The 25,091-nt window shown below is 40.3% G+C and overlaps 1 protein-coding gene across 1 annotated transcript in view; it reads right to left on the bottom strand.

Annotated features, from left to right (window-relative positions):
• Stk31 (serine/threonine kinase 31) overlaps positions 1 to 25,091 on the bottom strand; it is a 107,111-nt gene that overhangs the window by 77,817 nt on the left and 4,203 nt on the right. Inside the window, exons 4-8 of the mRNA XM_045135938.1 lie at positions 20,528 to 20,626; positions 8,616 to 8,690; positions 5,917 to 6,075; positions 4,493 to 4,851; positions 648 to 822 (exon numbers count right to left, since the gene is read on the bottom strand). Coding sequence (XP_044991873.1) covers positions 648 to 822; positions 4,493 to 4,851; positions 5,917 to 6,075; positions 8,616 to 8,690; positions 20,528 to 20,626 — 867 coding nt within the window. The remainder of the gene's footprint in view (positions 1 to 647; positions 823 to 4,492; positions 4,852 to 5,916; positions 6,076 to 8,615; positions 8,691 to 20,527; positions 20,627 to 25,091) is intronic.

Below are 25,091 nucleotides of genomic sequence, written 5' to 3'. Positions count from 1 at the left end.
TACCCCACTGATCGTCAGGGATTCGGCTGATCTGGCTGGCTAAGTGGGTGTCCCCTTCCTCCCTCACAGCTCCATGGACGTCCCTCCTGAAGCTAAGTGCTGGTTGAAGAGGATGACCTTCCCTGAATAGAGGACTGGTCTTTGGTCAAGGGTATACAAACAGCTGCGCTCCCCTGGTAGAACCTCCAAACAAGCTATCAAGACTAAAACAATCCAAGACTGTCAAAACTGGTGCTAAGGAATGCAAGGAGTAATTATTCAGTTCTCTCTCTTAGGAGTATTTGAAATTTTTCCATAAGTAAGTTTTTAAAGAACACAAGGGAAGTGTAAATAGAAAACATCATTAGCCAGGTGTGGTGGTGCACGCCTTTAAGCCCAGCACTCGGGAGGCAGGAGTAGGAGGATCACCATGAGTTCGAGGCCACCCTGAGACAACATAGTAAATTCCAAGTTAGCCTGGGCTAGAGTGAGACCCTACTTCAAAAAAAAAAAAAAAATCATTAAATTTCAAACACCCAGTAAAATTGAAACACAATGAGCTTGAAGTATAGGACAATAATTCACCCATACACAAATATAGAGCAGGACAGTAACAAAAGGAAAAGCGGATGAATGTGCAGGTTTCTTCCCACAGCCACTGAGCATACCTGCAGCTCCTGAGCAGTCTGTTCAATTTTCAACTCTAATGCCTTGTAATTTTCAAGTAGAGCCTCCTTCTCCGTTTTAAGCTTTTCATTCTCTTCAATAAGTTTCTGGTCCTGCTTAATTTTTGCCAGACTAACATTAGACCCTAAATTAAAGTCACCAACAGCCAAACTGTCCCTGTTAAAGACAAATTCACCCATTTAAAAAAACCTGCAAAGGCTGTAAGATTTCATAAATTCAAATTAACTTGAGTATTTTATATAATGCCTTACAGTTAATTTTGGAAAATAAAATCACTGCCTAATATAACATAAAAAAATACTTGAAGTACAGCACACTGGCACAAGCTTATAATCCTAGCACTCAAAAGATTCAAGAAGATTCCAAGTATGATAGTCAATTTCCACTACATAGTGAGTTTAAGGGAAGCCTGTGATACATACCAAAACTCTGTATTGAAACAGAAATTTAAAAAATAAATTAATACAAACTATGATAACTGAGAAATACTTCAAAAGCAATGCCTCGCCAGGTGTGGTGGCACATGCCTTTAATCTCAGCACACAGCAGAGGTAGGAGGATCACTGTGAGTTCAGGGTCACGCTGAGACTACATAGTGAATTCCACGTCAGCCTAGGCTAGAGTGAGACCCTACTGGGGGGGGGGGGGGCGGCGGGAGAATGCCTCCAACTCTCTTGTTCCCAAACTCCTCATAATACCATCAATTCCAAAGAACAACGTAACACTTCCTTGTCAGTTCCTTCGAATTGAACCTTCCCAGCACCCCTGACCTTACTGTATAGCTTAGTTCTCAAGCACTGCAAAGACTGTCGTCATTTAAGACACTGACATCATGACTCGGATCACCACAGATGAGGTTATTTCAAGTCGGTGATTCAAAATTATCTAAAAGGGCAACTTTTATCTGAGGTGACAAATATGCCAATTCAGTTTTGTGACCACATTACACACATGAGGTGAAGCATTGTACCATACCTCGTAAGTATGCACGGGCCAATTAATTAAAAATGTATTTTAAAAGACATGAACTTTTGGAGTAATCAAACTGCTTCATAAGTTTTCACAAAAAGAATAAAGAGTCTTTCTTTTGTTAAAAAGGAAAAGACAATTCCCTGAAGCACACAAAAATGTTTTCAGAGCCAGAGGAAGCATCAAATGTTTTTCCCTCCAAGGGGTTGGAGATTAAACCTAGGGCTTTATGTACATATGCACTCTACCATTAAGCTAAACTCCCAGACCTAACTTCAAATCTTACTTGAAATCCTGGCTTTGCCTGAATAATTCAAATATAGGGATAGATTTCTATTTATTTAAAAATTTTCTTATCTATATATCTGAGAGAGAGAGAATATGAGCACACCAAGACCTCCTACCACTGCAAACGAACTCGATACATGTGTCACTTTGTGCATCTGGATTCTCATGGGTACTAAGGAACCAAATCAGGCCATCAGGCTTTGCAAGCACCTTTAACAGCTGAGCACTCACTCAGCATCTATTTTCATTTATGATAAAGGTGTGACAAAGGCCTTGTTGGGCACAGTTATGGACCCCAGGCCACTGGAGGCTAAAGTAGGCCTGAGCTGGCAGACAGAGCTAAGGGCTTCAGGCCTCAGGAGGTTGCAGCAGGCCTAGACCCCGAGTCTTATGAGAGTAGGGTAGCTCCCTCCCTTCGCCTGGGTCACCTGGATGTCCTGATAAGACTTAGGTTTCGGTTTACAGGTGGCCATGTGGCCTTTTACAGCTCAAGTGGAAGGTCTCTATATATAAATGAAGTATCAGCCAGCAGCCTTCACATAGCTAAGTACCTTTTCCTGCCACCACATGAACACTTATAAGCCCATTCCCCCAACAAATAAATGAGCTGTCCTCTGACACAGCTTCCCAGATGTTTCTTCTCATCGCACTCACAGACACTCAAGACCCTATTCAGATGTTGTCTGCAGCGGCCCCAGGGCAGCCAGGAACCACAGGGCCTAAGCTGGAGAAGGACGTAAGTGACTTCATATTGTGAACTTATACAAATTCAGCTGGAGACTGGAGAGATGGCTTAGTGGTTAAGCGCTTGCCTGTGAAGCCTAAGGACCCCGGTTCAAGGCTCAATTCCCCAGGACTCACATTAGCCAGATGCACAATGGGGTGCATGTGTCTGGAGTTCGTTTGCAGTAGCTGGAGGCCCTGGTGCACCCATTCTCTCTCTCTCTCTCTCTCTCTCTTTCTGTCTCTGTCACTCTCAAATAAATAAAAATGAACAAAAAAAGAAGTTCAGCTTGGTTGGTGCCTCTGGATGAGGTTTCACCTACACTTGAACTTTATGCTTGGCTTGCTTTAACACAAAGGGTTACCACAAGTCAAAATGTTTCTCTCACTACTGCTAAATGCAATCTTGAGCTTCTGTATTAACTGCTGCTTGCTGGCAGTTGCAGGAGAGGGAAAATGCGGGGAGGGGAGATTATGGAAACACTTTTGTTTTTTTTCTAAAATGAGGTGAAATTAACTCCTGGTTTTGTAAGATTATGATTACTGAACTTCTGAACTGTAAAGCTAAGATATGAAATCTTATGTATTTCTCCTATAAAAGGAGCCCTGAAGTACAGCCTGGTACTGTATTCAGGCTCCCAGAGTCCTAGATGTAGTTCCTTTCCTAGGCCAGGCATGGTGGCACACGCCTTAAATCCCAGCATTTGGGAGGCAGAGGTAGGAATACCACGAGTTCAAGGCCACCCTGAAACTACATAGTGAATTCCAGGTCAGCCTGAGCTAGAGTGAGACCCTATTTCGGAAAATGGAATAAAAAAGATTCCTTTCCTACTACTTGGTGTCCATGTGGTCTTCCCTCGTGTTCCTCACCATAACAAAGGTACTCAAAAGAACTAGAATTAGTTAAGTTGGAAAATGAACTTTAAAAAATTCAGGAATTCTACACTGCCTTAATGGGTAACAAATAGCTTTCAGATTGGCTAAGAGATCTGCTCAATGTAAAGAAAGGCATATGTGGAATTGGGAACCAGATTAGAATCCTATGGAAACAAAGATTATGCTTTCTGGTGTCAAGCTCTCATTAGGTTTTGGCTAAGAGGGATTAAATACATCAAATTCTTCCTAAATTGATAATTCTTATCTCATTTAAACTATGCTGACTTCACTTTCCCTTGAAGAATCTGTTCTTTTTCAGAAGGTAGTGAGACCAGAGGAAATAAACTACCCCTCACACTTCAACCAAGTCACAGCTAAATCCAAAGAGGAATGAGGAAACAAGCAAGAGTGCTGCTTCCATAGTGAACATGATACAGTGCCAGAGTGAAGAAGACAAATCCTGAGGATACTCAACACCCACCAAAGCAGAGATCCAGAGGTTTCTACTTCATCACTGAAGTAGACTTAAAACTCACCCACCACAGCTCAGAGAATTTTATGGAGGGGGGGGGGCAGAAAGACTGTATGAGACACAGGTTGAGACATCATGCCTACAGGCATTCCCTCCCCCCAAAACTGTCTGCAGCTCCCACAATGCACAACCTACAATCACATAGGGAATACCTGTAAGGGGGCCCCAGAGGAATGGAGGCAACAATGAGGGAAAAGAAGGTAACCAACACATGATGTATCCATACAAAATGTTGTTAATAATAAACAGTAATCATAAAAATATCCCACTTAGAGGAGTGTTTTGAAAAAAAATCAGAAATTATCAGCCATCCCTCAAGATCACTAGACAAAATCACAGACATTGTTAAGGGTTCCACAAGCCTAAGAACTAATTCTACCAGGGCCACTACCATAAATTTGAAGTCAGTTTAAAGAAAAGACTCTACTTTAGTCTTACTTTGGAAATGTCACATGGTTTCCTGCAGTATTTTCATCCTTCAAGTGGAGGCTCAGTCTCCCGTGTAAATGCCCCTTTGGCCTGCTAAAGGCTGACTGGCTTGATCTGTGCCCCCACAAGGGAATGGGGTTCTTGAGGTTTCTGAGAGCAAGCTGGCTTGGATCTGATTTGTTTTCCTCACAGATGTCAGGACTAGAAGTAAGTCTGCACTTCTCTGCAAATCCTTTTTTAGCCACTTCTTCCCCTATATCAACAGTGCCATACTCAGCCTGAGCAATAACTGTTCCATCTTGATAGGCTGCTTTAATTCTCATTTTTATTTCCTTTTCAAAAATCAAGCTTCCCAAAAAGGTTCTGCCCTATGAAAGATAAAGGAAAAAAAGACAATAACCAGCTACACCAGTATATTTCTCTTCATTTACTGTTTCTCCCAATATTTTCCAATCTTATTTTTTCATCCAAGAATCTCTATACAAGGTATCTTAGCTTGTTGACTATATAAAATATAAAACTGAAAAAAAAAGCCAGGTGTGGTGATGCACGCTTTTAATCTCAGCACTTGGGAGGCGGAGGTAAGAGGATCACCGTAAGTTTGAGGCTACCCTGAGACTACACAGTGAGTTCCAAATCAGCCTGGACTAGAATGAAATCCTACCTCTAGAAACTTAAAAAAAAAAAAAAGAAAGAAAATATATAACTACATGTATAAGAATGTATTTCCAATTATGTTTAAGGAAATCTTCCTTTCCAGAAGTAAAACTAATACCTGAAATAGGTAGCCATATTATATATTTTAAATGAATACTAATATCCTAGAATAACTTTTGTTCCTCTTTTTAAAATTTTTATTTTTTGTGAGAGAGGCAGAGGAGGAGAGAGAATGGGTGCCCCAGGGCCTCCAGCCATTGCAAACAAACTCCAGACACATACACCTCCTTGTGCATCTGGCTTACGAGGGTCCTGGGGAATGGAATTGGGGTCTTTTGGCTTTGCAGGCAAATGCCTTAACTACTAAGCCATCTGTCCAGCCCAAAAATAATTTTTTAACCCAGCAGACTACATTAACTACTCTGGCCCTAACTAAATATAATGGTGTTCTGAGGAGTTATAAGGCATAAAAATGAGCTTTTGATACCTTTAAAAGGTGCTCAATTTTAACAAGGCATAAAAATTATTTTAAAGATGAAGCCAGGAATTTTGAGTTCAAAGTAGGGCAACAGCAAACAAGAAACTGAAAGCACGAATTATCAACATGAAGCTGCAAACTCAATTTTAATAAAACACCTGAGAGTCTATGAGACTATGAGTCTGTGGTGCTATATTCCAGAAACAAGAGGTAAAACTACAAGATTTAACTGCACATATTTTTTTCAAGCACATAGTTTTACTACCATTGACAAAAGTATTTAAAACCTGTGACTTGCCTGATCAAACTGGGTAACTTCTTGGCCAGAAGGAATTTGTAGTCCCCAAAGTCTATACTTTTTGGCAACACTAGAAAATTGCAGATCCGAAGGAATTTCTACTATATCACAACGGTTTAGAATTTCAGTATTTCCATAGTCAATGTACCTCACCAGACACTAGAAAAAATAAGGGGCAAATACTAATACTGAACCTAAATAAAAAAATCTCCAACTGTGAGACCAAAAATTATACCACAAATTTACAAAACATTCAGAAACAAAGCTCTAATAATATCCTCAAAATAAGAAAATCTAAAAAGTCACAGACGTTTCTACAATTAGAAAATTGTAATAAATAAATATCATATAAGTATCATTTCTCATTTTCATTTTTTTTTTGAACCATTTGGTGACTTGGGAGATGACTCAGCAGTTAAAAGGCACTTGTTTGCAAAGACTGACAGACCAGGTTCAATTCCCAGTACCCACGTAAAGTCAGATGCACAAGTGGCACGTGTCTGGAATTCCTTTGCAGTGGCAAGAGGCCCTGGAACACCTATACACATTCCCTTTCTCTCCCTCTACCTTCCCTTAAATAAATAAATACCAACAATAAATCAATAAAATAAAGCCATCAGTATTTTTATCAACATTAATCTGTAACATTTATAAGCCTCTGTAATCTCTAATATTAGCATTTTAGGTTCAAGTTGGAAACAAATTTTTTTTACAAAAGTAAAATTAAAACTATACTATCTAGACACTGAAACTGATCAAATTCATCCTTCCTTCCAGCTCTTTATCGGTTTTAAAAAAATACTGGGGGTCAGGTGTGGTAGGGCACACCTTTAATCCCAGCATCCAGAGGCTGTGAAAAGGATCACCATGAGTCTGAGGCCAGCCTTGGACTACAGAGTTCCAAAGCCTGTTGGCCAGGGTTAAACTCCCCAGTATCCACATAAAGCCAGATGCACAAAATGGCACCATGTCTAGAGTTTGTTTGCAGAAGCAAGAGATACTGTTATGCCTATTCTCTCTCTCTCTCCCCCCCTCCTTCCTTCCTTCCTTTCTCTTTCTCAAATAAATAAGTAGCTTAGTAGGCCTCATCCTTCTGCTGTTTAAAAAAATGCTTGTAAATTTTTTAGTTTGTTACAAAATCAAGTATTTCACTTCTTCAAAATTTAAAGCCAATCCAAAACCGAGTGCAAAGCATATTCTATAGTTGTTCAAATTATGGAAAAGTTGTATTAGAAAAGTCAGCCTCACTAAGATAAACTACTACCTATGACAATAATAATGAATTTTAAAAAGACAGCATTCCAACCTTTCAGTTTATCAAGAAAAATATTTGTAGGCTAGAGGAATGGCTTAGTGGTCAAGGCATTTGCCTACAAAGCCAAAGGACCCAGGTTTGATTCCCCAGGACCCACGTTAGCCAGATGCACAAGGGGGCGCATGTGTCTGACATTCGTTTGTAGTGGCTGGAGGCCCTGGAGTGGCCATTCTCTCCCTCCCTTCCTCCCTCCCTCCCTCTTTCTCTCCCCTCCCTTTCTCTGTCAAATAAATAAGTAAATACATGGGCTGGAGAGATGGCTTAGCGGTTAAGCGCTTGCCTGTGAAGCCTAAGGACCCCGGTTCGAGGCTCGGTTCCCCAGGTCCCACGTTAGCCAGATGCACAAGGGGGCGCACGCGTCTGGAGTTCGTTTGCAGAGGCTGGAAGCCCTGGCGCGCCCATTCTCTCTCTCTCCCTCTATCTGTCCTTCTCTCTATGTCTGTCGCTCTCAAAAAAAAAAAAAATTAAAAAAAAAAGTAAATACAAATAAAATATTTTTAAAAATAAAAATCTTTGTGAACATATATACTACAAAATACTTTTTTAATTTATTTGAGAGAGTGGGGACAGAGAGAGAGAATGGGCATGCCAGCACCTCCAGCCACTTCAAAGAACTCCAGATACATGCACCACATTGTGCATCTATCTGGCTTACAGAGTGCCATGAAATCAATGTGTAATTGACACCAGCAATTCAGAACATGTGTCCCCAGTACCTTCAAAATAAAAAAAAAAAAAAATTTTCCAAGTTCTCAATGCAAAAAGTAAAACAGCTTCACACACACACACACACACACACACACACACACACACCCCTAACTAATCAAGTTTAAATTAGGAATGAGAAAAAATGGCAAGCCAACTGTAATAATACAATTAAATAAAAAAGCACGTCTACCTTCAAGCTCAAACAAATGTTCTTTTCTACCTTATTTAACCTTAACAAAATGAACTTTAAATGTTGTTAGTAAAAACCAAAAGTTAAGAAATGAAGTGCAGGGCTGGGGATGTGGCTCAATGGTACAGCCCTTGGCTGGTATGTACAAGGCCCTCAGTTCAATCTCCAGTACCATAAAAGAAAGATGAGGTTAAAATAATGAAACAGAAGTAATCAATAAATATATATCATCTAATTTTAGGTAACCTGATGATTATATAGCAACTTAAATTCAAAAGAATATTTCTGAATCTATTTGCTTTTAAGAAATTAAATTCTTTCATATTCACTAGGAAGAAAAATATGTTTTTATCTATTTATAAGCTCATTAATCCAGACTTTATTACTACTAACAATAAGCACACAGTGAGTTAAATAAGCATCAAATTTTGGGAACCAAAATAAATATGTCTTAAGGCCAAAAATAATCAAACATGTATTTCCTGCCTTTTCTTCGCTGATGATTTTCAGTACTTTGCATCTGTACCAACACTTATCTTCAGAAAACAATCCGCCATAAATCTAAAGTATAAAAAGAAATATTTGGCATGTTAATGGAAAGTACACTAAGTAGGATCAGAATAGAAGCTAGCATTAAGCATTTTACTGTATGTCAATAAATACATGCAACAACTTATTACATACATATATACATTACCTCCAGTAAGTTATTCTTCAATTATTCATTCTCAATTTTGTGAGGCAGCTACTTCATTTTCACCACTATATACCTGAAGTCATAAGCTACTATGCAGTAGAATCAAGACTCAAAATTCTGACTACAGTCTACCATGCTACTCTCTCTCCAAAAATAAAATGGCATGAGAGGATATAAAAAACAGTAAGCATTTTTTAAAATGTAAAAGAGTATAAGCATTAAAGATATGTATCGTATGGTTTGTTAATTTGTATACATACATGTGTGTATGATGTGCATATGTATAATGTAAGTAAGAGCATGTGCATGCTTGTGGAAGTCAGAGAACAACCTTAGAATGTTGGTCCTCTCCTTCCATGTTGCTTTAGACAGGATCTCTTCTGTTATTTTGCCACTGGGAAAATGAGATTAATTGGCCTGAAAGCTTTAAGATTCACATGACTTTGATTCCTATTATGTTGAGATTATAGATGTTTTGTGTTTGGCCAAGTATTGGGGAACTAAGCCCCAGTTGACAGCCTTGTGGAGCAAGTACCTTTAACCACTGAGCCTTCTCTCCAACCCTATTTTATAGTTTCAAAGTCTGAAAACACAAGGGGTACAATTATATTTATACTTAGGCATTCCAAGAACATTCTATGTGAGTCTAATTCTCTACCATGGTGGAATTCATGTCCTACCAGTCAAGAAGGATTTTTATACTTTTTTACTTTATATAATACATTAGAACTATTTTTACCAAGGGGAAAAAAAAACTTAAAACCCTCTGGCTTCATGTGCTCTTAGTTCACTTAAAACCATTAATTTTGGAGGTTACACAACTAGGCAATGCATTATTAGTCTCCCATTATCATTGCTATAGATAACATCTCTGTTGTGTAGGTTCTAATAGTTGCCTAAGGCTACTTTTCAGGGACATGATAAATAAATCAGATGTGCAGAGAAAAGTTTTCACTAATATTCCGATCACTTCAGATTTCAAGGTCTTCATATATGCAAACATTACTTTCCACTTTCTTCCTCCACTTTGCAGACCCCTCCCTCCCTTTGCATTTAGGACAAGAGCCCTGTCCTCTGAAAGACATTTCCTCATTGCCACCCTGTAAAGTCAACTCCTGGGCACCATCTATTGGAGAATTTAGCTCATTACATCATATGTACTATTTTCAGCCCTGTAGGTGGTGACATTTCTATAAGTAGAATTCTTTCTTTGGAAAGCTTCTGTCTCCCCATTTGTATATTGATAGTAATTAAGCACCTCTCTTTTTAAAAATATTTTTTATTTATTTATTTTCGGGAAATTTAAAGAGAAAAAGAGGCAGATAGAGAATGAATGTGCTAGGGCCTCTAGCCACTGCAAACGAACTGCAGATGCATGTGCCACCTTGTGTATCTGGCATTTATGGAGATACTGGGGAATCAAACTCTGGTCCTCAGGCTTTGTAGGCAAGTGCCTTAATCACTGAACCATCTCTCTAGCCCCTGAAGTACTTCTCTTATGGGAACAAAGCAAGATCACCCCTTGATACTTGTTAGCACTCACAATAGGACAGCTGCTATAAAATTGTCATTTTAAAACTTTGGATGGTTGCCACAGTGTTACATAAACATACAGTTAGTGAATATTTGATAAACTGGTAAATTTGATATCAAGGAACCCTATCAGGAAGATACTCTGAAAACCTCAATTAAGTCTTTAATATAATATTAGCCCTGATCTGTCAGCACTGCCTGTTGACATTTCACAATCTTAACCATTAAGTACCATGTTCATGTTATGTTAGTTTTGAAAGGAATGCTGTGCTCAAGACTTTGAAAATTAACACAGAAAAAGTAAACAGATATGAAAAAGATCTCCTTGCTTTTAACTTATTTCATTAGTATATGGAGATGTTGTTACTTTACCCTCTGCTATAACCAAATACCTGACAGTTAGTTGAAGGAAGCAGTTTGAGAAGAAAAGGGTTTATTCTGGCTGACAGTTTTGTGGGGATACATTTCATCATGGGGGAAGGCTTGGTGACAGGAGCAGGAGCCACAGCCAGGGACAGAAGGCAAAGAGAAAGCAGCTATCCAAGCTCAAAGCCTGTCCCCAGCAAGCCACTTCAGCGAGGCTCCACCTCCTAAAGGTCCCACTACCTTCCCTAACAATGCCACACAGCCAGGGACCAAGCCTGCACACATAGGAGCCTGGGGACATTTCACATTCAAGCCACCACAGACCTCTTACGTTTCAAAGTTAAGACAAAAGGATAAAAATAGGTTTCTTTCCTTTTTCCTCTCTCTCTTTAAATTCTCTCCCTTGCTTCATAGTACTGAGGTAGGATAGGAAGATAGAAAGACATAGAAAAGAGAAAAGCCCCTCACCCTCTGGACCTGACTTAAGTCTCTGAGTGTCAAAGCGCAATTCTGGGGAGCCTGACTACATCCACAAGGACCACAGTCTCTTCCTGATATCATAAACAGGGTTATTCAGATGAGCAGGGAGCCATGCTTGGGACCAAAACATGTCCTACCTCCTTTGTATGGTATAACTATAGCAGGTTGGTTTTTTTTTTGTTGTTGTTGTTTTGATAGAGTCTTGCTCTAGTCCAGGCTGTCGTGGAATTCACTATGTAGTCTTTGGGTGGCATCAAACTCTAGGCAACCCACCTAACTCTGCCTCCCTCCCAAGTGCTGGGATTAAAGGCGTGTGCCACTACGTCCACTTTTTTTTTTAATCAATATCTAAACTACATTTCTTTCTCCCATTTAAATCTGCTAGTACCTTTATAAGTGATCTTACAGTTTTATTCATTTTTAAAACTTCTCACACTAAGGAAAGGAATAGACAGACTGCTTTTTTTTCCTCCCTCCATCTTGTAGGCTACCTACTTTAGGCACTGTAATTCCAAAACTCCTCAGATCACTGTAGCAGCTGTTGCTGAAGCACTGGGGTGTATTCCTGTCATCAAGTCTGCACCTGGCTCTCTTCAGGTATGTCTGTCCTTCTGTTTAGTCCATGCTCACTACCTTTGCTTGACTCTGATTCATCCAGGTCATGTTCCCTGTTCAACCCTTCAGGGGCCCCTCAGCCTGTGCAGCTGGCAATGCCAGCTGCCTCCCCCACTGCCATGACCATGTGAGTTTTAAATGAAGGATGATGATTATTTCATAAACAGAACAAGTTTTGTTACCATTATCTGCATCACAAGAAATCTCAGTGAAGGGACTAAGAAAATGGCTTAGTGGTTAAAGGTGATTGCTTACAAAGTCTGTTGGCCCAGGATCAATTCCCCACACTACACAAAGCTGAATGCAAAATGGTGCATGTGTGGCATATGTGCTCCCATAAAAAAAAAAAAAATTAACTTTTAGGGGCTAGTATCCAAAAAATGTCTAAGCTTCTTATAAAAAATGAAGGGACAAAATAATTTGGAGAATTTAGGCTAGAGAAATTGCTGAGCAGTTAAGGTGTTTGCCTGCAAAAGCAAAGGACACAGGTTCAAGTCCCTGGGGCCCACATAAGCCAGATGCACAAGATGGCATATGTGTCTATGTGTCTGAAGTTCATTTACAGTGGTTGAATGATTTGGCATGCCCATTCTTTCTCTCAAGTAAATAAAATTAAATTTAAAAAAATATTTGGAGAATTTCTTTGACAGATGAGGTTTTTTTTACTTTTTGTTTTGTTTTGGTTTTTGAGGTAGGGTCTCATTCTGGTCCATGCTGACCTGGAATTAACTATGTAGTCTCAGGATGACATCAAACTCTTGGCAATCCTATTTCTGCCTCCCAAGTGCTGGGGTTAAAAGGTATGCACCACCATGTCCGGCCGAGATTTTTTCACTTATTACATAAAAGACATCTATGACTCTTAAACTTCATCTGTATTTTATTTCCTTCTTCAATTCCTCATACCTCTAATACTCCTAGTTGATTAGCTGTTAAATCATTTACCTTAACTCCTTCTAAAGAAATAAAGTAGCCAATTTATCTCATATAAGAAAATACTTGTTTTCTTATATAAAGGATTTCATGTAGTTATAATTACAAATTATTTCACCCTAAAAACTTTCACTCTTTATATGCTTAGGAAAACTAAATGGCAAATCTTGAACTTGAAATCAGTATTTCCTCATTCTTGAGCCAATCATCCACAAATGTTACCATATACCTGTTCTGTATTACAATGGCAGGATTATTCTAGGTGTTCAGACTATAGAAAGATGAAGGAACAAAACAGAAGTCTTTAGCTGTGGTGTGACTGTGTCCCCTAAAGGCTCATGTACTGGAAGCCTGGCCCCCTCTGTGGCAGAGCTGAGGTTGTAGAATCTTTAATAAATGTTAGAGATTGGACCTAGTCATTCAGGGTGCTGCTCTCAGATGACATTAACAAAGTTCTCATGGAACCAAGAGAAAATGGCAAGCCGGCTCCATCTCCAGCTTCCAGGAGTGCTATATGAGCTCTCCTTCTCACATGCCCTCCACTCATGTTACTTTTTTCCCATGATATAGTACAGCCAAGGGAGCCCTCACCAGAATCAAACATATACCAACCCCATACCCTCAAAACTCCAAAACTAACAAAGCTTCTATTCAAAGAACCTAACCTCAAGTACTTTATTATACCCATTACTAATGAAAAGTATCATAAAGAGTAAGAAAGCAAGCTTTATGGGTGGCAGCCAGGCCAAATGTACCAACCAGTTTAATGGTGGCAGGTCTGTTATGGGGGAAGCCAAGTGCTCTCTGACTGAACTTATGCCCACTCCAAAGAAGAGAATTACCATCTGGTACAGAAAACCTAATCAAAGGCCTATAGCTGAGCTGGACATTGTAGCGCAAGCAGAGTTAGGAGGATCACCAAGAGTTTGATGTCATCCTGAGACTACATAGTTAATTCCAGGTCATTATGGACCAGAGTGAGACCCTACCTTGGAAAGAAAAAAAAAAAGCCTACAGCTGGAGATGTCATAAGCCTTATGGGGGAAATTACTAGTGTTGTCTGGCTAAATGGATATATGATGCCCACCATACTACCCGCTAAATACTTAGGCTTATGCCCATATAATAATGCTACTTTTTTCTGGGGGAGGAGAGGGTAAAGGTAGGTTCTCACTCTAGTCCAGGCTGACTTGGAATTCACTACGTTGTTTCAGGCTGGCCACAAACTCCTAGCGATCCTACCTCTGCCTCCCAACTGCTAGGATTAAAGGCATGCACCACAACACCTGGCTTACTTTATTTATTTATTTTTAATTTGGGAAGAGAGAAAAAGACAGATAGGGAGAATGGGTGTGCCAGGGCCTCTAGCCACTGCACATAAACTCCAGACACATGCACCACCTTGTAATCTGGCTTATGTAAGCACTGGGGAACTGAACCTGGGTCCTTAGGCTTCGCAGGCAAGCGCCTTTACTGCTAAGCCATCTCTCCAACCCTATTAATGCTACTTTCACATTCAGCTGAAGAAGCTTCTCTTCTCTTTTCCTATGGTAGTGACCACTGGGGTGACTCAAAACTCACTAAGTGCTGGCAGGAAGTGACAGTGGACTGTTCAGCACTGAGATAGTGCTCTCATACCCTCCAAGGCTCAGGGACCATAGAGTAAGAGGTGGCAAAAAAGAATTTAACAGCCAAAGAAAGGGGAGGAGTGCTTACAATACTGTCTTTCAGACACAAAGTGTCTCGATATGCATGACCTCACAGTAGATGATGCTACTTACACAAGACCTACAAAATATTGTATCAAACTAGAAATCAGAAAGAATTCAGTGGAGGGGGAAATTGGAAGGGAGAAAAGGGAGAGTGGTGGGAGGGGATTATGATCATTGTTTATGCTTTATATTTATAGAAGTTGTCAATAAAAAAAAAAAAAGGAAGTTGGGCATAGTGGCACATGCATTAATCCCAACACTTGGAGGCAGGGTAGGAGAATTCACTCTAACTTTGAAGTCACCCTGAGACTACATAGTGAATCCAGGTCAGCCTAGGCTAGAGTAAGACCCTACATCAGAAAACTGAAAAAACACACACAAAAAAACCATAGATAGCTGGGCACAGAGGCACACGCCTTTAATTCCAGCACTAGGGAGGCAGAGATAGGAGAATCACCATGAGTTTGAGGCCACCATGAGATTACACAATGAATTCCAGGTCAGCCTGGGCTAAAGTAGGACCCTACCTCGAAAAAACCAAAGGGGGAAAAAAAAAGAGAAAGAGAAAGAAAGATTATAAGGAACAGAGTGAAATTGATCGTGATGTTTAATACTAATATCCAACTTACCTTGATATACAATCATCCAAGAGACAAATCTCTGGCCATATTTTTGAGAGGAAGTTTCTAGACTAAGTTAATTGAGATGGAATGAGCAGCACCATTCCATGGGCTTAAGTTCCAGTGTGAACAAAAAGGAGAAAGTGACGAGCTAGAGAAGATGGCTTGGCAGTTAAGCACTTACCTGTGAAGCCTTAAGAACCCCGGTTTGAGGCTTGCTTTCCCAGTACCCATGTAAGCCAGATGCACAATGTGGCACATGCATTTAAAGTTCATCTGCAGTAGCTGGAGGGTCTAGTGTACCCATTCTCTCTTCTCTCTGCCTCTTTCTCTCTTTCCCTTTGTCTGTTGCTCTCAAATGAATAAAAATAAACAATTTTTTTAAGGAGAAAGTAAGATACTTATGTGAGATCACATAAGTAAGTTCGAGGCCACCTGGAGAATACAGAGTGAAGTCCAGGTCAGCCTGGATAGAGCAAGACCCTACCTCAAAAAAAAAAAAAAAAAAGGGGGAGTAAGTGAGCTGAGCCCAGCATTCATCTCCTTCCCTCCCTTCCTCCCTCCCTTTCTCTCTCTCCGTGCCCACTAAGATTAAGTATGATTCGCTTTCTTATGCTGCTGCTACCATGTCTTCCCTGCCATGATGGACTGAATTCCCCCAGACTGTAGAGCAGTTACCTTCTCATTACTGGAACAAAACACCAGACCAAAAGGAGCTTATGGGAGAAAAGGGTTTATTTCAGGTACACAGTTTCCAGGGGAAGTTTCATCATGGTGGAGAAAACAGGGCAGAGCAGACAACAGTTCACACTTTCACACATCAGCAGCAGGAAGGGAGAAGTCTGAATGAGCCAACTCTGAACATCTGGTGGGCCGGGCTAATAAACCCCAAAGCCTGTTCCCAGTGAACACTTCCCCCAGCAAGGCGCCACCTCCCAAAGGTTACAACAGCTGAGGATCAAATAGGAAGTTTAATCACAAACACTTGAGACTATGGGGAACATTTTACACTCAAACCACCACAAACTGTGCTCCCTTAAAGTTGCTTCGTATTAGGTATTCTGTCACAGAAACAAAGAAAACAACTAATACAGTGATGAAGTGTTACATAGGTCAAGGAAGTGTCTCTAATAAAGGTAGTGGCTTGAGCAAAATCCTAAAGAATGTGACAGGATGAGCCATTTAAGCAATAAAGAAGAGCATTTTGAGGCTAACAAGTAGAAATCACTTGAGGCAGATATTTTTCCTGTTCTAAACAAAGAAGCTATATGGTTGGAATAGTATGAACAAGAGATCATATGGGGCTGGAGAGATGGCTTAGCAGCTAAGCAGTTGAGTTCTGAAGCCTAAGAACCCAGGCTCAATTCCTCAGTACCCATGTAAGCCAGATGCATGAGGTGGCTCATGGTCTGTAGTTTGTTTGCAGTGGCTAAAGGCCCTGGAATGCCCATTCTTTCTCTTTCAAATAAATAAAAGTTGGTTTTTTTTGGGGGGGGGTGCTCTTTTTAAAAAAGGAAGAGCAGCTAGGTGTGGTGGAGCATGCCTTTAATCCCACTTGGGAAGCAGAGGTAGGAGATCACCTTGAATTCGAGGCCACCCTGAGACAACATAGTGAATTCCAGGTCAGCCTGAGCTAGAGCGAGTCCCTACCTCCGGGGGGTGAGGGGGGGGAAGAGACCACAGTAAGTAATGAAACCAGAGAAAAAGCAGAACTCAGATCACAAAGGTTCTGATTGAGCCAAACAGAAAGAAGACACGAATCATGGGTGTCATTTTAAGTTTTCAAATAACCATACTTAAAAAGTAAAAAGAACCAAGTAAATTTTAATGACTGTGGTGGTTTGAATTATGTGCCCCATAAAGTCATGAGTTCCGAATACTTGATTCCTGGCTGATGGCAATTTGGGAATTGGAGGCTTGCTGGAAGAGGTGTGTTGTTGGGGGGCCGGCTTATGAGCGTCATAGCCAGCTTCTCCTTGCCCTTGTTCAGCACGCTCTCCTGCTGCTACTACCCACCTGATATTGGTCAGGAGGTGATGGCCAGCTGCTGTGCATGCCATCTTTCCTCTGCCTGCATGGAGCTCCCCTTTGAGTTTGTATGCTAATATTAACCCTTTCCTTCCACAAGCTGCTTTTTTTGTTTGGTTTAGCTTTTGCTCTAGCCTAGACTGACCTGTAATGCACTATATAGTTTTAGGGTGGCCTCAAACTCGTGGCAATTCCCCTACTTCTGCCTCCTGAGTGCTTACCAAAGGACTAAATGTCTCAAATTCAACTCAAGAAGTCTCATCCCATCTTGGATGACGACCTCTCCATAGCTGCTTCAACTCGAAGGCAACTGCATTAGCAGAAAGCCCACCTCAGCAGAGATGATGAGTCACAGAAGCTGCATCTCTGGAACTCATTACACACACTGCAGGCAGCTCCATCAGAGCCTTCGGGCGGGGTCTCACAACTCTTTCCTCTCTATCATGCTTTTGCGTTGTATCACTGAGATGGAGTCTCACCAACTCAGAGCTAGAAGAACACATTAGCAGTACATATAAGACAAAGGACTCAGATCAAGAAATACATGTGGCCGGGCGTGGTGGCGTACACCTTTAATCCCAGCACTCAGGAGGCAAAGGTAGGAGGCCTGCCTTGAGTTCAAGGCCACCCTAGGACTCCATAGTGAATTCCAGGTCAGCCTGGGTTAGAGTGAGACCCTAGCTCGAAAAACAAACAAAAAAAAAAAAAAAAGAAAAAGAAAAAGAAAAATATATATATACATGTAAGGCTGGAAAGATGGCTTAGCAGTTAAGGCACTTGTCTGCAAAGCCAAAGAACCCACTTAAACCACATGCACAAGGTGGTGCATGTTTCTGGAGTTCATTTGCAGTGGCTGGATGCCCTGGCGCACCCATTCTCTCTCACTCTCCTTCCCTCTCTGCCTTTCTTTCTCTCCCTTTCAAATAAATAAAAGAAAAATAAAGAGCATACATAGAATTCAAAAAACCAATGAAGGCAAGCTCTTTTAAAATATGAGAGAAAACTAGGCATGATGGTGCATGCTTGCAATCTCAGCACTTGGGTTCAAAGTCAGCCTCAGCTACACAGCAAGTTCCAGGCCAGAACTGCTCACAGCAAGGCCCTACCCAACTAAAATAGAAATAGAAAAGATCTTAATAGGTATTTGTGATGGTTTGAATCAGGTGTCTCCCATAAACTCATGTGTTTTGAATGCTTGGTCCCAAGCTGATGGCAATTTGGAAGGTGGAGCCTTGCTGGAGGAGGTATGTTACTGGGGTTGGGTTTACGGGTGTAACAGCCAGTTTCCCTGAGCCAGACCTGGGCTCAATCTCTTGCTACTATTTTCTGCCGGCTGTGACAGGTGATGTCCAGCCTCTGCTCATGCCGTGCTTTCCCCTGCCATCGTGAAGCTTCCCTTTCCTTTATAAGACAAAAAATCTTTTCTCCTATCAGCTGCTTCTGGCTGGGTGCTTTGTTCCAGCAATGAGAAGGTAACTACAACAGTACTACTTAGTTGGTACCTTTTAGAAATGAGGATATAGCTGTTAAGAATGTTGAAATGTGCTTAACAGTATTTATCAGAGGAAATGAAAACTACAAGATAGCATTACTTACCCACCAGAATATTAAAAAGACTAACGCAGGTCAGTGAAAACATGAAAGAAGTGAAATTCTTACATAAAGGAAGTGAAATTCTGATGCAATATATGTACTGTATGTTATAGATGAAAGCTGGCTAATTTCTGCAAAACTGTCTTGTAGACCATATTATAATGAAACACGCCTGCCCTACAACTTAGAACTCTGCTTATAAGTATATGAACAAAACAAATGATTTAATATATCCAGTAGACTTGCAAAAGGATTCAAAGCAGAAGACTTCCATACAAACTCAAAGCAGTTTTATACTCAGTACCCCAAAATTGAAAATAGTCCAAGTGCTCAACAAAGGAGAAAGAAAAAAAAAGTTACCTATGCACACAAATACCACGCTGCTTAGAAAAAGAAATAATAAACTACCAATACACTAACACACACCACAATATGAGTAACTCAGAAATTATGTTAAACAAAGTAAACATACATATGGTTTGTGTGTATATACATATATATACACACATATACACACACACAATGAGGTACATACTACAGATTTAATCTAAGGAAAAAAAATCAAAGTGCTAGCCACCTCTCTCCAATTTTTTCAGTGGTCAAATACACACAAAATAAAATTTGCCATCTTTCTTTTTTCAAGGTAGGGGTCTTGCTCTAGCCTAGGCTGACTTGGAATTCACTATATAGTCTCAGGCTGGCCTCGAACTGAGTGATCCTCATACCTCTGCCTCCCAAGTGCTGGGAGTAAAGGTGTCCATCACCATGCCCAGCTAAAATTTACTATCTTAACAAATTTTAGGTGCACAATTCAACTGCACAGTTGTTCATCCACTACCATCTCTTGCTGTAACTTTTCATCTTGTATAACTAAAACTATATCCATTAAATAACTCCCCTCCAGCCGGGCGTGGTGGCGCACGCCTTTAATCCCAACACACGGGAGGCAGAGGTAGGAGGAATGCTGTTGAGCTCGAGGCCACCCTGAGACTTCATAGCGAATTCCAGGTCAGCCTGGGCTAGAGTGAGACCCTACCTCAAAAAAAAAAAAAAAAAACTCCTCTCCATCCCTACTTTCCCCTCCCCCCTTCCTAAATAAATACATTTTACTTGTGTCTCTATGATTTTTGACTACTCTGTAAATGAAGTTTGTGAATGAGTTTTATGGTCATATAAGTGGAATCATAGTGTTTGTCTTTGTGTGACTGGTTTATTTTACTCACCATAGTGTCTTCAATATTCATTAGTACTTTAGCTCATTGTCAGACTTCTTTTCTATTAAGGTCAAGTAATTTAACTAATACTGAAGCCTACCTGGGCTTCAAAATGGTGACCGTGTCTCAAAAAAAAAAAAAGTCAACCCACCAGGCATAGTGGTGCACACCTTTAATCCCAGCACTCAGAAGGCTGAGATAGGAGAATTGCTGTGAGTCCAATATCACCCTGAGACTACATAGTGAATTATAGGTCTTGGGCTAGAGCAGACCCCACCTCAAAAAAAAAATTTTTTAAGTAATCCATAGGCCAGGCATGGTGGCACACACCCTTAATCCCAGCACTCAGGAGACAGTGGTAGGGATCACTGTGAGTTTGAGGCCACCCTGAGATTACATAGTGAATTCTAGCTCAGCCTGAGCTAGAGTGAGACCCTACCTCAAAAAAAAAAAGTCATCCATGACTATTTTTAATAAATAAATTTATAAATCCTAAAAAAAAAATCTGCCTTTTCCTTTCAAACAGGCCCCAATTCCAAAAGTTATAAAATCCAAGATGAAGAAAAACAGGAAGGATAAAATGATTGTATCCAAGGATATGTCTCACCTTCTTTGGATCAAGATTCCCAAAAACTGAATTGGCATGGGGACAAACTTCAGACAGTGAGCAGCCAATCTTCATAATATCCTTATTTCTATTGACATTCTAAAAAGTAAACATAGTAAATGTGAAAAATCATTTGACAGTGTTCTACAGTAACTGAGAGTTATACTAAAGATAACATTTGAAAATTTTGAATAGAAATTGGGATATAAAATGAAATCTAAATCATTTTCAACAGTCAAGGCTGGACAGACAGCTCCATGGCTCTAAGCATAAAACAACAGAAAGCCTGACACTGTGGTACTATCGTCTGTAATCCCAGTGTGACTGCAGCAAGAGGAGAAGCAGAGAGAGAACCCCCTGAAGTTTGGGGGCCAGCTAGCTAGGCCCATACAGCATAGTGAACAATGAGACTCTACCTCAAACCAGGCAGAAGGTGAAGACTGACACCCAAAATTATTCTCTGATCTTCGCACATGCCATAGCACATATGTGCCTGTGCTCACACATGTATCCCCAAAAAATTCTTATAGCACTATTTTTTCATAATTCAAATTAATCCTCTTATTTTGAGACAGAGAGAGGGGGAGAGAGAATGGGCACACCAGGGCCTCTCCAGATGCATATGCCACCATGTGCATATGACTTACGTGGGACATGGAGAATCAAATCTGGGTCTTTTTGCTTTGTAGGCAAGCATCTTAACCACTAAGCCATCTCTCCAGCCCTCAAATAAATCTCTTAAATAATACTAGGCTATAGAAAAATTTTACTAGCCAATGGGCTTCAATTGTTTAGAATTCACATAAAATATGAAATATTATTCAATTATATGAAGCAGGTTCTTTGAAAACCAGCTAATTGCAGGGGTGGTGGTGACAGACTTAGTTGTATCTATGTCTAAGCACAGTATGTGTAAGGTTCAGAAGTGACGGAGATCACTCTGAAGCAAAGATGGAAGTTTTATGCGGGGGAGGGGGGGTAAGGGGGAGGGACACGAGCTACCAGGACTGACTCTCAAGACCAGAGTGGTCAGCTTGGGGTTACGGATAGTGGGTTTTATAGGCTCTCCAGTTGTGAGAAGGTGAGGAAGGGAAGAAATTTTTTTGTTGGGGCAGTAAATCTCTGTTCTCTACATTAGCCATAGGGTGGGACCAGAAGTGACCTAGTGAGAGATAAGGGGGCAGTAAATCTAGACCTAGGGCATTGTTAATGGCTGGGCAATTAATTGAGGAATGTGGATGACCCATTTCCTTATCTCTGTTGCCCTCCTGCTGCAACTCCAGTTTATCCTTACCTAACAGTATGAACCCACAATATGATGCCCTCTGGATTCATTATCATTTCTGTGGATTTTTGCCAATCTATGTATAAGAAATCATCAAACAAACCAAAAGGGATATGCTATAAAATGACTAGCAATCATCAAAATAAGAAGTTATAAGAGACAAGGAAAACTTGAAAAAGTATCAAAGGTTGGAGAAGATTAAGGATGTAAGGGAGAATCATAGACTATATCCTGGAACAGGGGAGGGTGGGGGAGAGAAGAAAGACCTGGTAAAATCTGAAAATTGTTAATGAGTATTTTACTAGGCCTGGAGCGATGGCTTAGCAGTTCCCCAACACACATGTAAGCCAGATGCACAAGGTGGCACATGCATCTGGCGTTCACTTGCAGTAGCTGAAGGCTCTCTCACCCCCTCTCAAATAAATAAAAAATAAAATATTTTTTTAAAAGAGTATTTTACCAGTTTTAACTTCCTGGCTTTAAACATGAATTTATTTCAAAGTAAAAACTACCAGCTGAGAGTGGTGGTACATACATGTAATACCAGCACTTGGGAGACTGAGGTAGGAATATCATGAGGTCAGAGCCAGCTTCATCCCTGTATTGAGACCCTACCTCAATAAGGCAAAACAAAATCAAATAAAAGTATACACACAAAGCTGGATGTGGTGATGCACACCTTTAATCCCAGTATTTGGGAGGCAGATGTAGGAGGATCACCAGGAGTCCAAGGCCAGCCTGAGACTGCATAGTAAATTCCAGGTCAGCCTGGGATAGAGAGATATTCTACCTCAAAAAAAAACAAATAATTAATTTAATAAATATACAAACATCAGACTTAACAGAAATATGCTAACAAAATAGTTAAGCCTAGAAAAAAATGACTTTCTGTAATGATTCAAAATCTCTGAAAGAGCAGCTTCAAGATATGATGATGAATATCAATGTCACCAAACCCCTCCCCCCCCCAAAAAAAAACAGGGCTAGGGATACAGCCCTGTTGACAGTATGTGTTTGTCTTGCATGCATGAGGTTCTGAGTTCAATTCCCAACACCACAAAAAAGGAAATGGCCTTAAAACTGATTCCAAGAAACATGAAAAGCAGCATTTGGGATAAAGTTCACAATATATAAAAATATCCCATACAGTCATACGCTGTCAACATGGATACTAAGTAAATGGAAGCTCCTTTCAAAAAACAAAAAAAGAAATAAATGGAAGAAAAATATTCAAGATTCCTTCAATTACCATTCATCACACTAGGTATACTAACGATCCTACAGTGTTGTCTTATAACTAGCAACTTTGGCAGAAATCCACAAGGGATGCGAAACAACGAAGAACATCTCCATTCTACCCTACCTCTAGGCAACCCCATGTCTCTCTATGCAACACAGGAGTACCACAGGAGTACACCTCTGTTCTGCCCTGCCTCGATGCAGCTCCAAGTCTCTCTTTACTCTCCTTTGCTCATTAGCTGAATCTCAAATTGCACAACTTGTTTTTTGAGATTAGAGTTATAGAGATACCAGTAGCAGCTTTAATTGTTGAATCTCTTCATTCATCTAAGGAATGTTTCCTCATGTTTTGAACTGTTCACATTTCTAGAGCAGTCTCAAATTCATGTTTTAAATCAGGTGGGCAAAGTTTATTGGATAACAGCTACATATTCCTTCACATATGTCTATGGCTGCTTTTGCACTAAAATCTTGATTTTGAATCTTTAAAACAGAAACTGTATGGCTCATCAATTGTGTAGTATTTACTACTTGATCACTTAACAGTTTGCTGACTTCCAGTTTAAACCATGTATTTTGAGTCATAACTGTTGAATCAGTAGCTTCACAAATAAGAATGACTGAATCAAAGTCTAGACCTGAATGAACAAATATATAGCCAACACTCACTTGAAACGTTACTAGTCTGGCTTTATACTTTATACTTGTTACCTCTCTTCATTTGTGATGGGATACAAGGTAGTGACTAGCATCTTCTAAGAGGGAAAAAAAACAGACATGCAGGCACTCAAAGAGAATGTCTTATAGTAACAAGAGAAGGGACAGGAGAAACATGCCTGCAAGGGATGGAGTATCAAGGATTGTTTGCAACCACCAGAACAAGAGGCACAAACAGGCTCTTCCACAGGGACTCTACAAGACCAACCCTCGCTCAAGGGTTATGTGTGCTTCTTGCACAAGCAAGAGGGCTTAAAGGGACCTGAAATTACCTTAGTTCAAATCAGCAAAACGCATCATTAACAGCTGGGTTGGCCATGCACACCTGTAACCCCAGTACCTCAGGAATAGAGACCTGAGAATATGTGAGACCACACAAGCTCCAGAATCAGAAAATAGACTAGCTCAAAACAAGACCAAACATGACAGTGACAGAGTCAGGCATCCGATATTCTGCTATGGCCACCATGGAGGAGAACCCCCATCCCAGGGGTACCATACCATAAACAAAAAAGAAAAAAAGACCAAAAAAAACTTTGGGAAGGAGTGATGTCGTAGCAGTTAAGGCATTTGCCTGCTAAGCCTAGGGATCCAGGTTCAATTCCCCAGAACCCACATAAACCAGCACATGGTTGTACATGCATTTTGAGTTTGTCTGGAGTGGCTAGACATCATGGTGTGCCCATTCTCCCTCTCCTCCTGTTAGGCTTGCCTCAAAAAAAAAAAAACCACAGGTGGGTTTATGATGGAAGGAAATACCACAAGGGAACACATAAGGTGCTGCATCACCAAACCACACAAACTACGCACATATAAATTTCTAAAAATCTCAGCCGGGCATGGTGGTGCACACCTTTAATCCCAACACTTGGGTGGCAGAGGTAGGGCGATTGCCATGAGTTCAAGGACAGCCTGAAATTACATAGTGAATTCCAGGTCAGCCTGGGCTAGAGAGAGACCTTAGCTAGGGAAAAAAGGAGAGGGTTAAAATCTTATCTGTAGGAATCTTATAAAAGACCCCTAGATGGGGCTATAACTTCACAAATACATTAATAGCCTCTCAGTTTATGCAACCTAAGATGATGGTTTAGTGTAATTTTGAAGTCACAATCTTGCTGATTTTCTTATTGAAATATAAGCATACCAGTCATAACTTAGAAAAAGTTCTAGTTGTAGCCATTTGTCTTTTAATTATGTATTTGTGCTAGGTAATAAAAGTTAGGTACCGAGGATGACAATAAAAAAATGTGTATTCCTTGGTTTGGGTTTATTTATCTATTATTTATTTTGGTTTTATGAGGTAGGGTCTCACTCAAGCTCAGG

This window comes from Jaculus jaculus, chromosome 16, assembly GCF_020740685.1.
Source record: "Jaculus jaculus isolate mJacJac1 chromosome 16, mJacJac1.mat.Y.cur, whole genome shotgun sequence".
Taxonomy (NCBI): Eukaryota; Metazoa; Chordata; class Mammalia; order Rodentia; family Dipodidae; genus Jaculus; species Jaculus jaculus.
The sequence above is the reverse complement of the archived record's forward strand: the minus strand, read 5'-3'. Positions and strand labels throughout refer to the sequence as shown.